Source organism: Amblyomma mixtum, chromosome 8 (assembly GCF_055824585.1).
Source record: "Amblyomma mixtum isolate Tamu chromosome 8, ASM5582458v1, whole genome shotgun sequence".
Lineage (NCBI taxonomy): Eukaryota > Metazoa > Arthropoda > Arachnida > Ixodida > Ixodidae > Amblyomma > Amblyomma mixtum.
The window spans coordinates 53,330,026-53,345,655 of NC_143019.1; the positions used below are offsets into that span (position 1 = coordinate 53,330,026).

The window sequence follows — 15,630 nt, forward strand, 5'->3', positions numbered from 1 at the left end:
TTTTAGTCAGCGTTCATGGTTCGCTTGACGTGGACCTAGCTATGCTCTTTTCCTTATCTCAAAACCGAGAGAGGTTTTAGATTGCGCAGCCCCGGCTTCGGACTGACATCGAAGAAATCCGTGATTGCAGCTGCAAGTGCTACGCACCAAAAATTCTCTCACCTGTCCCACAAAAGCAGGCCGCCCTTCGCCATCTCCTTCGAAGGCCTCGATGCGTCCGAAAGTCGGTATTTCTCCGCCCTCGTCACCAACTTGCAACGCTTGTCGGAAGAACGATACAGAAACGCCGCTGCACGACAATGCCGCTCGCAACCAACTGCGTTTTTATTGCTTCCAGCAAAGCCCTAAGTACCCTCCAGGCATTTCACTGCCACACGCCCACAAGATTCTGCCTGTAGAGGGTGCTAGGAAGCTGCTAACATAGCGCTGATGAAAGCATCCGTTTTTTGATGATGATGATGTCCTCAGGCTTAATGGCCAGGGTGCAAAGCAGATCCGTTTTTCACTGAAAGAGTCTCTTTTTTCACTCCCACCTTCCTTCCTTCCCTTACGGCGTGGTTCAGGTGTCCATCCAGATGCGTGATACTGCGCCATTTCCTGTCCTCAAAAACCACCCAACCCAACGAACACCGACGCCCTAACGGACGTACTTCGCACAAAGAGCATGTCTATTAATGAGAACCCGATGGACATTGAATGCAGAGGGGAAGGCTTTGTAACAGCACGTGTCCGCTACTAGATGCGGAGCGGATTTTTTTTTTTTTTTTTGAGGAAAGGAAATTACGCAGTAACTGTCTCACATCTCGATGGACACCCGAATCGCGCCGTAAGGGAGGGAATACAGGAGGGAGTGAAAGAAGAAAGGAAGAAAGAGGTGCCGTAGTGGAGGTCTCCGGAATAATTTCGACCACCTGTGAATCTTTAACGTGCACTCACATTCAAAAGTTTTGGTTTTGTGGGGTTCAACGTGCCAAAGCGACTCAGACTTTGAGGGTCGCCGTACTGAAGTGCTCCGGAATGTTCCACCACCAGCGGTTTTTCGACGTGCTCTGAAATCGCACAGTACACAGGCCTCTAGCATTTTGCCTCCATCCAAATACGACCACGCATGCGAAACGGTCTGAGAGAAGATTTTGGCTGAAAAACTGATAGCTCACCGCGCTGCCAGGACTAACCTGCGTGCTAAGATATTCCGAGTGGAGGGTGGGGATGTGTATGGACCGGTTGTGTCACTGGTGGTTGTAGAGAGGCAAGGGTGGGGGAAGAAGGCTGCTATGGAGCCCGCGGTTTCCGTGAGACAGGCGTCTGTGTCGGCCACCGCCGCAGCGTCCAAGGGTGGCTTGTGGTTGTATGCGTGTGCTGGGCGGCGGACTGCGTGTGTGTGCTGACATGTTGCGTGCAATGAGTGCGAGGCGGAGGTTAGGGGTTGTAGAAAGACATCTACCCCCTAACCTCCGCCTCGCACCCATTCCACGCAACATGTCCGCCCACACACACGCAGGCCGCCGCCAAGCACACGCATACAACCACAAGCCACCCTTGGACGCTGCGGCGGTGGCCTACACAGACGCCTGTCTCCCGGAAACCGCGGGCTCCACAGCAGCCTTCTTCATCCACCCTTCCCTCTCTACAACCAGCACTCACACAACCGGTCCATACACCTCCCCACCCTCCACGCTCGCCCTAGAAATACACGGGATCGCCGATGCCATCACACACTTTGCCACCCATTGGGGGGCAGGGGGTACCCTGCCCCCCAATACGTTGTTTATACAGACTCGCAGGCAGCTCTGCGTGCCTTCCATGAAAGAGCCCTACCTTTCCCTACCCGATCGGGCTTAGACGCCACCCTCAGAGCATTAAGCCCACGACCGGTGACCCTTCGGTGGATCGCTAGTCCCATGGGCATCCAAGACAATGAGCTGGCTCACCAGGTTGCCTGCGATACTATACAACGGGCGCCGGGGATCCCATGGACGAGCCCACCGACGGAGCAGGCAGTCAGGGCTTACAGACAGAGTGTCGACGAATACTACACGAAGCAAAAATTCAACTTAGCTGATTTACCACCACCACACCCGTCCTTATCCATCCGTGAAGCTCGCATTCTTCGCCGAATACAGTTTAATTTCCTACGTACACCAGCCAAACTTTAGAGCGGACAGGATCACGAAGACGGCACTACGAAATCTGGACACCCCCTCTATCGAAGCCTTAACAGGCTATTTCAATTAGAGCTGGCAAAACGGTTCCCTACCTCCTCAGTGGAAAACATCGAAAGTTGTATTTCTGCCCAAGCCAGGCACGCCGCCTCACCATACTAATATCCGACCCATCTCTCATACTTCATGTGTAGGCAAGCTGTTCGAGCATGTCATTCAGACGCGACTCAGTATTTACTTGAAGGATAATGACCTCCTCTCAAACAGCATCTTTGGTTTTAGATCAGGATTGGCAGCGCACATATGTATTCCTCCACTCCAACATCAGATACAAAGGATACGAAAGCCATATTAGGAGTAAACCTCAATAAGGCCTTTGATCACGTTACCCACGCGGCTATCCTAACGAACGTGCAATCCCTCGAAGTTGGACAACGCATGTACAACTACATTCACGATTTCCTCAGTAATCGTACAGCCCATCTCTCATTCGGCCCGCATTCCTTAAGCGACATCACCATCGGTTCCCGAGGCACCCCACAGGGAGCGGTCCTCTCCCCGAATCTCTAACATAGCCATGATGGGATTACCTAAATTACTCAATTCGATAACAAACCTACACTTCAGCTTCTATGCCAATGACATTACACTCTGGACATGCCGAGGTAGCGACGCGAAGATAGAACACCGCTTACAAACAGCACTAAATATCATTTGCACGTATTATCAGCGTCAATTGAAACGCGAACAAGCCAATTGAAACGCGAACAGCACAGCTCGTAGATATTATACTAGGGAGGCAAAATACATGAGCAGTTGATTTTCCCGTCGAAGCCGAAAAGACCGCTCTTCTGAAATGTTAATTGCCCACGCCTGTATTTCACCTCCAGCCTCTAATATGCTTTATTTTTTGTGCTCGCATTTCAGGTGTTTTGTTCGCATTTCATTTAACGCTGATAGTACGTCAATGATAAAGAGTTCTCATGCTCCCCCACGAAATAGCAACTTTTCATATACAAGACCCGCCGAGCGTCTGGCACACCATCATATATTCAGCTCGTTTGGTGCAAGGAACCGATTCCCACAGTCCCAAAGATTCGCATACTGGGAATGTTTGTTACTACTTCTGGCTCTCACACTGACACGATCCAAGCACACCAAACTCACACACAATAGGCAACCAGGTTCATCAAACGTGTGGCACATAGAAAAATTCGCTGTGGCTTAGCTTGGTTAAACCCCGTAATTGCGAAAGCAATATCCGTACCTACGCCATGGTAAAGCTGGTAGTGTAGATGGTGGTGGTGATTGTGGTTAGACTTGTGGTGATGCATCGGTTATACAATCCAATCAAATCCCATCCAATTCATTCCAATCCACTGCAATCCAATCCAATACAATTCACTCCTATCCAATCCAATCCAATGTAATCTAGTCTAATCTAATGTAATCTAATCTAATCCAATCCAATCCAGTCCAGTCCAATCCAGTCCAATCCAATCCAATCTAATCTAATCCAATCTAATGCAATCAAGGTCAAATGAAGGTCAATGGTGGTCACCGCCGCGGCACGGCAAAGGCGTGAAAGTGCAAGTAGTATTGCTTTCGCAATAAAATCGTGCCTACTGTAACTAAATACGCTTAGACTAACACAGGCTGACATCGCCAGTAGAATAACATACGCACTACCATATCTCCCCCTCTTAGCGAAAGATAGAAAACGCTTGGACGGCCTCATTCGGAGAAGTACGCGCACAGCTTTGCGCCTTCCCCCATGCGCTTCCATAGAGCGCCTTCTTCGAATAGGAATACATAACACTTTTGAGGAACTCTGTGAGGCCATAAAAACGGCACAACTAGCCAGACTCACACGCACCCGCTCCCCCGTAACATGAACACCGACATGCACGAAAACAGACAAGCTCCGGCTCGGGCTCTTGAGAGACAACACGGCTCCCGACCCGGTGTATATCATGTAGACGTAGCAGGGTCATCGCCCACGGGATTTTACACGGCCGCTGTGTTCAGCAGGAAATGCACGTTGATGGACTCTCCTTTCGAGCCCCGAATTCAATGCGAGCCGAGGAAGTAGCGATCGCTTGTTGCCGCCCACGCCAATTCGAGAATCATCATCACGGACTCCCGAAAAGCATGTGATCATTACTTGACCCGGGAGATCTCCCCTTAGCTGTTTGTAGTCTAAGACGGACTGCCACTGATCCAACACCGAAAAGAATCATTTGGGCTCCAGGCCACCAGGGCTTACGAGGTAATGAGGCCGCTGACGCGGCTGCCCGAGCGCTTACTCACCGGGCTTCTCACCCCAGCTCTCCTGGCTCGGAGACTAACCAGCCGCTGCTGGGATTCAGGGAAATAATAAGCGTTATAGCAACAACCACCGCCTTTTCCCGGCCCCTGCAAAGCGGCTGAGTAAGACGGAGGAGCGAACTTTAAGGAGCCTGGAGACAGGTACTCGACTCTGTCCTGCAATGATAAAACATTACGATCCGAACGCGGATGGGCGATGCCCGCACTGTGCGGAGATCTGTGATATATTCCACATGGTGTGGGCATGTACTCTAAATCCCCACCTCCCCCCTTCCCCTACCCCTTCCAGAGAGGCATGGGAGAGTGCCCTCCTCAAGTGCTCCTCGCTTGAGTCCCAAAGGGCTCTCGGGAAACGGGTGAGAGACGGGGCCTCGTCATGTGGCGTCCTGGACTAGGGACGCCGACCATGTAGCGGGGCCACTCTGTGGCTCCCAAACTCTATTTCAACAAATAAAAATTTTCACCAACAGCACATGCACCCCTAAAGGACGTGCTCTGCTGCAGTCAGTTCGCATATCGCCCGTCGGTGTTATACCCGGCACTGCCACAATCCCTACTCCCATAAAAGCTGCAGTTCAGATAGCCCCCCCCCCCCTAAACAAATGCACCCGGAGCGCGATCAAAGGCGCAGAGAGGCCCGGGCCTTTGCACTACACAGAGCTTGCGGATAGAATCCCAATATCTATACCCGTACACTTCCACACCTCAGTGCCCAAACTGTCCACACACATATGCAGATATAGAACAATGCCTTACACAGGGCCACGCCTACCCTTTCCCCCCCCACTGTGGCCCATCTGGCTTGCCTCCCTGGATCTGAAACTGCAACGCGCCCACGTCACCTTGGCCCAGGAACTTTTGAACGCCTAACATAAACGCTGTTAAGTGTCACACCACCACCACCACTCATGTTCCACCCGATAATCTCCTGTAGGGAGCCTGCTCGTCCAGCACAGACCGAAAATACTAGCAACGGCTGGTTAAGAATGGCGCGCAAGATAATTGCCAGCGCAGTTCTAGAAAAAGAACACCACCCAAAGAGGATGGCGACCAACAGCCAACTTACCTCTGGTCAAAGAAAAGTCTTCCCCCTCCTCCTCTGACCTACAGGGCGCACACTGTGGCATAGAGGTGGACCGGTACCACATCGTAAGGGCCGTCCAAGACAACACAGCAATAGAGATGATAAAACAGCTGAAGATTAAGCGATTACCACTATCGCGTCACACCTTAAAGGCAGAGCTTAAGTGTCCCCTCCAGCTCTTTCTCTCCACCAGGGACGCAAAGTGAAGACAACGTAGGAATGTTATAAGGACGCAGTGTCACACTTTTATTAAACATCCTATACACCTTTGCAATATGGGCTCCCTGGGCGCTGCCATATTGTTCACTGGACTGTCGTGAGCACCCCTCGCTAGCACGGTGGAAGCGGCGGCGGAACCGGTTTCCGACAGTCCAGAGAGGAGGCTTTTCGACAACTCCCTCGCCCGATGCAAAGGTCTATAGATGAGGTGTTCAACGGGCCTTGGGATACGGTGTGTCGAGGGCGCGTTGCAAACTCTGGTCCCAATACGCAAGCCAGATAGGCCGCAGAAGGCGGAGGGGGGGGTGCTGTGGTATTGTGTCAGTTTTTGTAATATCTCTATCTGTGTGTGTGTGTGTGTGTGTGTGTGTGTGTGTGTGTGTGTGTGTGTGTGTGTGTGTGTGTGTGTGTGTGTGTGTGTGTGTGTGTGTGTGCGTGTGCGTGTGTGTGTGTGTGTGTGTGTGTGTGTGTGTGTGTGTGTGTGTGTGTGTGTGTGTGTGTGTGTGTGTGTGTGTGTGTGTGTGTGTGTGTGTGTGTGTGTGTGTGTTTGTGTGTGTGTGTGTTGGAACACTTGGATACGAGTTTACCGATACCAAAAAGGTTTGGCTGCCACAAGAAATGTTTCAGATGAAAGATGAGAACTTCACGGATTGATAGGTACATTTGAGACGGGACTATCAGCTAATCATTATTAATGTGTGAAATATTCGTGGCCAGTATGTGAGCCCTGACGGCGTCCACAACCGACGGGCTCGTCCACCAAATTCCCGGCGTCCGGTGTTGAGGGCGGCATCTCTGGCAGGTCTACTAGGGGAGGGGAAAGCCGTGTTGTGAAGTGTACGCAGAGCTGCCTGCGAGGTCAGGGAGGGGGTATTATGGTGGTGAAGTGTTTGGTGGCCTCAGCGACTCCGTGGATTTCTTTGGCTATAAGTTGAGCAGGGAGGAATACGGAACAGTCGTGCGAATTCCTGCCGGATGCAGGGATAAACCGTTAGAGGGGCAAGGCTGCAGTGAAACTAGCGTTTTCCGTGAGGTAGATGCCTGTGTAGGTCACTGCCACTGTGTCCCTGGGTAGTTTTCGGTTCTACGGCAGCGGCCTGCGTCTGTGTTGACGTGTTACGTGGAATGGGTGCGAGGCACATGCTAGTGATACAGATGCGAGACTGCAGTAGGTCAGGAAAACAATGTGTTCGTAAGCGGTGTGGGAATCTCCACCGCCGAGCCAGTAAATAGGACAGCCGGATGATATGTTCTTCGTGGGGTAGGTTGCGGGGGACTTGGAGGGTACGGAAGAGGCCTGTTCTGTACAAGGTGTCTGTGAACACCTCAGGGGCTAGTCCTATAGAGCTTTGTGCCTGTGGAGGGCCAGCAAAGAATTTATGAGTTTGTTCAGGGTGAGCACTTGAGAACGGCGACTGGCATGTTTTTCAGAGGCGCCAGCATATGTTAAGACTACGTAGCGAAGTGCGTGCGTGATGGAGTGCATGTGTATATGGCCTGATGGATGGTTGAAGTGTCGGAGGTAAGCGGCATCGCTATAAAAGAGTAAGAGTCGACACGGTGGATGCGCTCTACGACCAGGGTGAGCGAGACGGAGGCGTTCAGTGTCCGTTGATATTTGCTGCGGCCTGCGAGTATAACGCCTTTGTCAAACGGGCGTTTCCGAACTCTATCTGCATCGGAGTTTTCGAGCACGATCGAAGCGTCCAGTGCTGCACGGGCATTTTCTATGCTCATTGATGTGTGTATGTGCGTTTGAGGCGCCAAATATTCCACAGACATCGGTAGGAAGCTGACGTCCGGCAACACTGCGCAGCTAAATGCAGCGCTAGCCTAATCAGCCACGCTGTGTTGGCGGCGGTTTGCGGCGAGAACTTTGTTTTAGCGTATACTCGTGGTCGCATCATTCACAGGTATTGCCGTTGCGACTGCTATGAGCCTAAAGATAAAACGCAAGTTTCATGTGGTGTTGGTGGCTGCAGCTGACCTCGAAACAAAGGATGGGACAGAGCCAGCGAGGGGAGAAACTGACAACAAAAAAAGGCGGCCGCTTTTTACGAGTTGCTTATGTGCAGCAGCTGTCTGTGTGCAACAGTATAGTGCAACGTGAAAGATGGAAGTGTGAACAAAAAGAGCGTTGGTTTGGAAGCATGTTGCTTAGAAATAAAGGAGAGCCGTGTTCTCACGGATGCTTTCCGTGCGTCACAAAAAAAAACAAAAAACACAGAGCCAACATACGAGTATCGAGCGTTAGCAATATCGAAGGAATATTGCGTCATTAGACACCTTCGCTATTGCCGGTACAAATTCTTCGTTTCGTATGAATGATACGAAATCGATTGGGCTGCAGAACGCGCATTCAGCACTGCAAATTCCTGTCGTTTAATCTCGCGTCACTCAAGTTTGGTAGCCGTTTTCAGGGTTTTTATTTTATTTTATTGCTTAATTAGGCACGGGCATTGTGGGGCTGACGGTTGAGGGTGCTGCAGGGAGCGGCCAACGACAGTGTCCACCTGGTTGCGGTCGCGTGGTCACAGCCGCAATTCTGCTGCGTGAAAAAAAAATGACATATTAGAAAATAGAAAGAAAAAGGCGATAATGAGCAACACCTTCGCGCAAATGAGTGGATGGAAATAAAAAAGCAATATAAGCAGTTAGAGCACAAATTTAAAGCAGCGCCATGTAGCGGCTCTCGAAACGGATAAAAAAAAAACAGACGACAGCACGGCATGCTGGCACCTAGTCACGGCTACGAAGAGAGCGCCTTCCCAATGCGATATGACACGTCCAAGGCACTAGATCATGCAACGCTTGGCGTGAATCTTCTCGTGTCTTCGCTATTTCTGCGTTTTACAGAAAAGTAAAACAGTGACCTGTCATGTTTACAGTGCAAACTGCAGTAATAAAATTCCTCCAGGCAGTCCTTCAAAAAAAGATACTGATTGAGACGTGTGATTGCTGTTAGTAAAACTGAGTTTAGTGGCCCTGCATGCTTTTGTTAACGTTCTTTCAGCAGCAAGGGTTCGTTTGGTTTATTGGGGTTCAACGTCCCAAAGAGAATCGGGCTATGAGAGACGCCGTAGTGAAGGGCTCCGGAAATTTCGACCACCTGGGGTTCTTTAACGTGCACTGACATCGCACAGTACACGGGTCCCTGGCATATCGCCTCCATCGAAATTCACCCGCCGCGGCCGGGATCGAACCCGCGCCTTTCGGGCCAGCAGCCGAGTGCCATAACCACTGAGCCACCGAGGCGGGTTCGGCAGCAAAGGAGTATTTCCCTTCTGCGAAGATTACATTTCAAACGGAAACGCTTTCCTCGCCGCTTGATGATGAGAAAGCCTAGGAGCAACGCCAAGGGTTCGAAAGCAGCTGGTGTGGACCAATTAACAGCACATATTTTGAAAGGCGAAGGGGAGATTGTGCAAGAAAAACTATGCACTCTGTATACCAAATGCCTAATGACCTCGGGCGCACCAGATGCTTGGGAGAAAGCTAACGCCATGATCCCTATGAAAGGAGACGTAAAGGATACAAATTACACAGCGATCAGCTTACTGTCCATTGCGTATAAAGTATTTGTGGTTTATGGTGGTTTAAAGTCCCAAAGCACTCAGGCTATGAGGAACGCCGTAGTGAAAGGCTTCAGATATTTCGACCTGAGATTCGAGAAATTTGGGGTTCTTTACAAAGGCAAGGACTAATACAGTCAGGACAACCTTATACCCCTGTCACACGGCCAGTTTCAATGGCCATCGAGTCGAGGGCCATCGAGATTTACGATGGCCATCGAACTCGAGGGAGCTGTGGTGCTGCTACACGGCAAATCTCAATGGCCATTGAAATGGTTCTCGCGTCTTACGCCAAGCTCGTGTGGCGCCACAATCGCTACGTTCGGTTTCGCGCAAATAACAAAAATATATTGACGAAACTTAACTAAATGTTGAAATCATAAAGCGCGTTCACACTTGTTCATAAATCCGGCAAGCGAAGCGGATTTGCGCGCCGCAAAAACTAGGACCTGTTCTGATCTGTTGACGCCCGGGCGAGTTGGAACGGCCGCGCCGCTGCTGCTTCTCGCTGTGCGCACCACGTCGCCGCTCGCGGCGTACACAGATACAGTGAGAAAATAGCATAAATTTATGCTGTCTGCGTACCACGAGCGTATGCACGCTTACGTACGCTAAACGCAGGCGCATTCCCACATTTAGTTCAGCGTATGCTTGCAGAGACGCAAAAATAAACTCAGCCTTTAGTGGCGCCATCTAGTTGTCAAAACGGGAAACATTACTGTCAACAAACCTCTTAGGCCTAGCAGCGGCAGAATCGTCACTCTAAATAAAAAATAAAGCAAATTTATCACTTCTACGTTTTCTTGTTGGCAAGATGAGACGAAGTGAAAGACCGGTGCCCCATTTTTGACCAGTGAACGGACAGAAAATGGCAGCAACAACGAGAATTCAGTCCGAAGCGAGGGGTCCGGCTTTGAAGGGCGCCGCCATGTTTGTTGTCGTTCGAAGCAATGCTAGCAACCTTCGGCAACGCTCGAAGGCCCTCGAAATCTCGATAGAGTTCCGGGCTGCTCCGTCGACTCGATAGACTATTGAGTCGATGGCCATTGAAACTGGTCGTGTAGCAGCGCTCGATCGCCTTCGAGTCGATAGACTATCGGTTCGAGGGCCTTCGAAATGCCCGTGTGACAGGGGTATTAGACTTCATTCAAATGATGAGGCGGGCTTTCGTAAAGGAGACTCGAGCATAGGACATATTCAGACCATCAATCAAGTGAAAAGAGAAATGTGCAGAGCATAACCAAACACTATATATATAGCCCTCATAAATTACCAGAGAGCATTCGACTCAATCGAAACCTCCGCAATAATGCAGACACTGCGGAATCAGGGCGTAGAAGAGCCTTATGTAAAATTATATATAAACGAATCCGCAGCTGCCATAGTCCTCCATAAAGTCAATAAAATTCCAACAAGGAAGAGCGTAAGGCACGCAGACACAATCTCGCCAATGCTATTCACCGCCTTTTTACAGGAGGTATGCAGAGGCCTGGATTGCAACCGCTGGGGATAAGATTGAATGAAGAATACCTTAGTAATCTGTGATTCGTTGATGGCACTGTCTTCCTAAGTCACTCAGTAGATGAACTGCAGAGAACGAGCAAAGAGTTAGACAAGGAAATGGGATGAGGGGCTCGTTATGAATATGTCCAATATGTTCCAATATGTTGGCTTCTGTCAAAGAGTTAGACAGGCATGTTAAAAAAAAAACACTCGTGAATGCAGTACGACACAGCTACACTCCATCACTGTCGTGCTCTTCCTTCCACATAGCTTTGCCTGCATTCGAGTTTGATTCTCACCTGCTGCCACTCTTGCAGGTCAGCTATGAGGGTTCTTCGTGCAGTGTCTGTCGGTCTCCTGTCGTAGCTTGCAGATGTCCGGTCCTTTTTCCTGCTGCAATCGACCATCCGCAAAACAATCAGTCCAGGTTTAATTTGGGACTATGTTTTCACATTACAGAACAACGGTTTGCGACTACAGCACCCCAAAGTACTCCACACAAAAAATTTTTCCCTTGCCATGTGGCAGATATGAGCGCAGTTTTTTTTTTCGGGGTAATGGGCAGTAGGATGATGACTATAGCGTGGAATGATGCACATATAAACCCTGTGTAGCATTGTCGGTTTTCTTAATGAATGGTAAAGATGATGCATATACCATGATCACACATTGTTCTGCACAAAAGCAATTGTCACGTGTTCAGCACATGCTCCTGCAGCTGCAACAATGGCGCACAGGATGCAGACGAGTTCACAGGCTGCTGAAAACCTATACAATGCTAAGCATCTCCTAGATAAGAAAAGGTGCTACATCACACATCGAGAATCCTAATGGTTCTTTTTTCCCCGTCACCAAGTGGCTACGTGTAGCTGCCAAATGCTCTTTGGACTGCTTGGCTAACACAAGGTCCAGTTCTCTATGTGGTCTTTTAAAGAAGCCACTGTGACTAGTGACGTCACATGTTGGCCCCTGACAAATAGAACAGCGAAAATAAGATATCAAGACATAGAGTCGGGGGTAATTACGCTAAGGAATAGGGGCACCCCGCAAGAATCGGTCTTATCCCCGCTTCTATTTAACCTTGCTATGAGAGGTCTCCCGGAAAAGCTCAAAAATATTGGCAACATACACTTTAGTATGTATGCTGATGACGTAAATATCTGGGTCAACCAGGGCAGCGATGCCGAAATAGAGCATAAACTACAGGAGGCAGCGGACGTAGTGGTAAACTACGCAGCGAATAGAGGGCTAGCGTGCTCACCAGAGAAATCCGAGCTTCTGGTGTATAACCCTCAGCACTTGAGGCTCAAACAGAGTAACAACTTCAACATCACGGTCGGAGGAAACCCCGTGCCGATGGTGCATAGGATTAGAATATTAGGACTGCATATTCAGAGCGACGGATACAACGGGGAAACCCTGAAGAAGCTCGAGGGATATGCGGCCCAAGCCATAGGGATATTTAGAAGAATAGCACTCAAAGGACGAGGGCTAAGAGAGAAAAGCTTGATCAAGTTGGTGAAAGCATACGTTATCAGCCGGATAAGCTATGCTACACCCTACTTGAAGATCCGCGCCTCAGAACGGGATAAACTAGACACGATCATAAGGGGATGCTACAAACGGGCTCTAGGCCTGCCCATAAGCACCTCCACGGAAAGACTCCTAAACATGGGTATTCAGAATACATGGAGAGAGATTGCTGAAGCCACGAGAACGGCGCAGCGAGACAGATTAAGCCAATCAAACACAGGAAGGGCGATTCTAACCATGGTAGGACTCCAGACGGAAAGGGGTATTCTAGAAAAGCGGGACATCCCAAGGGACATCAGAGAAAAAATCAGGGTAGATCCTTTACCCAGAAACATGCACCCTACATTTCACAAAGAAAGGAGGGGAAAGAGATCTGAGGCGCTCACCAAACGCTTCGGCGAAATGAATGAGAAAGCAGTGGCCTACACGGATGCGGCTAGCGGGAAACTGGGAGCAGCGGTGGCAACGGTCGTTAGTGGCCGGGGTACAGCTGTCTCTTCCGCAACCATACGCAGTCGAAATCCAGAGCCGGCTGAAGAAGTTGCAATAGCGCTCGCTTGCGTGGGAACGGAGGCACAATATATAATTAGCGATAGCAAGACTGCTATCCAAAATTATGCCCGAGGCAGAATAACACAGGAAGCACCGCGAATCCTAGAGGGACGCAGAATAAATAGAATAATTAGTCCCGTTTGGACACCAACTCACGAGACAGTTCCACGAAACGAGGCGGCAAACGCCCTGGCTCGAGATCTCTACTTCCGAGCCGCGGCAGGACCGCCCGATAACAAGGAACTGGACGAGAGACTGATAAATTACACAGAAATAGTGGAAAATTACAAACTACACAGGAGACACTTTCCTCCCCCGGACAAAGAGCTCGCTAACACAGAGGCTACGGCCTGGAGGAGACTACAGGCTAAAAAATTCATACACCCAGTGTGGGCATCGCATGTCTTAAAAAATGAGGATATTGATGATAAGTGTAGGAAGTGCGGGGAGAGGGGGACCCTCGACCATGTGATTTGGGAATGTGCGGATTCTCCAGGGTTCCGAGAGAAAATAGACAGTAGAGAGGCCTGGGAAACCCTTCTGCAAAGCACGGACCCCGTCGTGCAGAAGAAAGCGGTCCATCTGGCGATAGCTGCCGCGAGGAGCCAGACGCTCCTTGCCTGTCTCTAGTCGCGGAGGTCCCGGCCCCTGCCCCTCGGCCTGCGTGCCGGAGGTAGGGAGTAGGGGGCCTCCATTCTGATGGAAAATAAAGGTTTATCAACAACATCAACAACCTGGATGGGCTGCAGTAAGGGCATTAGTGAAGGATCTTAGCAGAAAAGTGCATGCTCTTGCGACATCCAATTTACCACAACACTTCCATCACTGGTCACTGTTTTTGTTGTGGGTCTTGCATTAGCACAGCTCATTAACCACATGTATTATCACTTAGTCGATTCATGCTCTATGCTACAACATAGCATGAATGCAAGACAGGAAAAGCTTGAATGACATGGCTATGCTGTCATATCTTACGAGTGGCATACACTGCCAGACTTACACGTACTGAAGGCGGCAGTTTCTGAATGCTTTGCAGTATTTAATATTGCACGGTGCTTTAATACACTGACTCGGCTGTAATGTTTTTCTTTCTCATTACTATCGTGTCTGGCGCATGACGGACTCAGTTGCTTATGTACCATAAAAACCAACACACCACACTTTACTACAAGGCACTGCAAATTGTCAAAACATGTTAAATTAAGTGTATTAAGGCGGAAGCCTTTAATGCCTCATCGTTGTAAGCAGGACTTGTCGACAGAAATATCACGCTTTTCAATTGGTCGAAATGGTCGTGACGTCAGAGTGTGCGAATTTCAAACGGGGCCAATTGTACTTTGGCTAGTTACCACGAAACCAATTAAAGGGATCGTATAGTGAAACTCGAGATAAGTGGGACTGAGTTTAGTTAATTGCTTAATTAACCTTTCTAGTCAGACCAGATAAATAAAACCGAGTAGGAAATTGGTCGACTTGGGGAATCGAACCAGGGTCTCCGGAGTGCGAGACGAGTCGCTAACCACTCCGCCATGCCAGCTAGGTGGTTTGGAATGAACAAAGGCGCGTCCAGTGAATACGGTCTCTTCGTTCACTAACATCTTCCTCCCTTCCCTTACGGCGAGGTTCAGGTGTCCACCGAGATTTGTGAGACAGATACATTTCCTTTCCTCAAAAACCAATCTACCGACGAGCAAGGCGTAGAGCCGAACGGGCGATGGCGTTCTGTGGACTCCCTGGCAGTGTTGCAAGACCCTGTCGCGTTCCACTCTTACAGGTGAAGCGAAACATCTTGACCACACATCAGTGGACACAAGCAGCAACACAGCGCTTAAGGCTTTCGCCTCACCGCACTTTAGGTCACCAAAGCGCCCCGCATCAAGAGAAGGCTACAGGGGCTAAATGTCCAACTATGTCATTCTGCCACATAGTTCAGCTGCATGACAGTGCACCTCGCCACCTGACACGTTGCTCTCTCTGCGGTAGCTTCCGTCTGTTGCCAGTGTAGCTGGCACCACCTGTGGAAGCTTCTTGTAACAAAACAAGCCTAACCAAGTCGTAATCTAAAAAGCTGCTTTTTTCTTGATTTTCTAACGTTGAAAGTGTGGAGTTGTGTTAGAAATATCCCTTTAAAAAATCCACTGACAATACGCTATGTTTCAAGAAAAAACTAAAGCTAACAACTGCAAGCGGGGACTATATTCCACTGCATTGGACGAGAAGGCGTGTTTCGGCTCCGCACCATCCGCTCCACTGCCACAAAAATTCATCATGAAGTATAGGTTTGTACCTCATGCAAAACTCGTCCTAAGATACCATATTTGATGAAACCAAGATGGCCAACCACCCCCTTCAAAATATCACAATCCAAAAGCGCGCGGTTTCTTGTTTTATGCTTCCACAATGTGTTCCATACCCCACCTTCACCTTGCTTCACCTTGCTTCATATGCTTCATACCATAATGTGTTCCATATAGAACCCCAGGTGGTCGAAATTTCCGGAGCCCTTCACTACGGCGCCCCTCATAGCCTGAGTTGCTTCGGCACGTAAAACCCCAATAAACCAATAAACCAAAAGGCAACCTGCATAAAGCTCTTAGACATGCAACAAAACAATTGAGCTTAATGAAAATAGTGCCCAGTTGTTGAAGAAGGTTGCAAAACGAACATTATACACGCG

The 15,630-nt window shown here is 49.5% G+C and overlaps 3 protein-coding genes across 19 annotated transcripts in view; 1 reads left to right on the forward strand and 2 right to left on the reverse strand.

The window, feature by feature from the left end:
* Positions 1 to 305, reverse strand: part of LOC149332452 (uncharacterized) — a 61,028-nt gene extending 60,723 nt beyond the window's left edge. For all 3 annotated transcript variants that reach the window (XM_089558058.1, XM_089558059.1, XM_089558057.1), the window contains exon 1: positions 163 to 305. The gene's annotated coding sequence lies outside the window, so the exon portion shown is untranslated. The remainder of the gene's footprint in view (positions 1 to 162) is intronic.
* The window catches only part of LOC149332453 (uncharacterized), a 200,834-nt gene that overhangs the window by 37,575 nt on the left and 147,629 nt on the right, over positions 1 to 15,630 (reverse strand). For 11 of the 15 annotated variants that reach the window (XM_089558031.1, XM_089558033.1, XM_089558032.1 and 8 more), the window contains 3 exons: positions 11,168 to 11,261; positions 10,896 to 10,952; positions 8,196 to 8,341 (listed from right to left, as the gene is read on the reverse strand). The exons of 3 other annotated variants lie outside the window; for them this stretch is intronic. The gene's annotated coding sequence lies outside the window, so the exon portion shown is untranslated. Of the gene's footprint in view, positions 1 to 8,195; positions 8,342 to 10,895; positions 10,953 to 11,167; positions 11,262 to 15,630 lie in introns of those variants that run through there. One more of the 15 variants, XM_089558020.1, reaches the window with a different exon arrangement.
* LOC149332454 (uncharacterized) lies at positions 12,540 to 14,128 on the forward strand. The gene has a single exon (XM_089558044.1). It carries the CDS (start codon positions 12,540 to 12,542, stop codon positions 13,581 to 13,583), a length of 1,044 nt encoding a protein of 347 aa, XP_089414170.1. The 3' UTR covers positions 13,584 to 14,128.

Coding starts and splice junctions, on each gene's coding strand:
- LOC149332454 (XM_089558044.1), top strand. CDS start 12,540: ATGGGTATTCAGAATACATGGAGAGAGATTGCTGAAGCCACGAGAACG.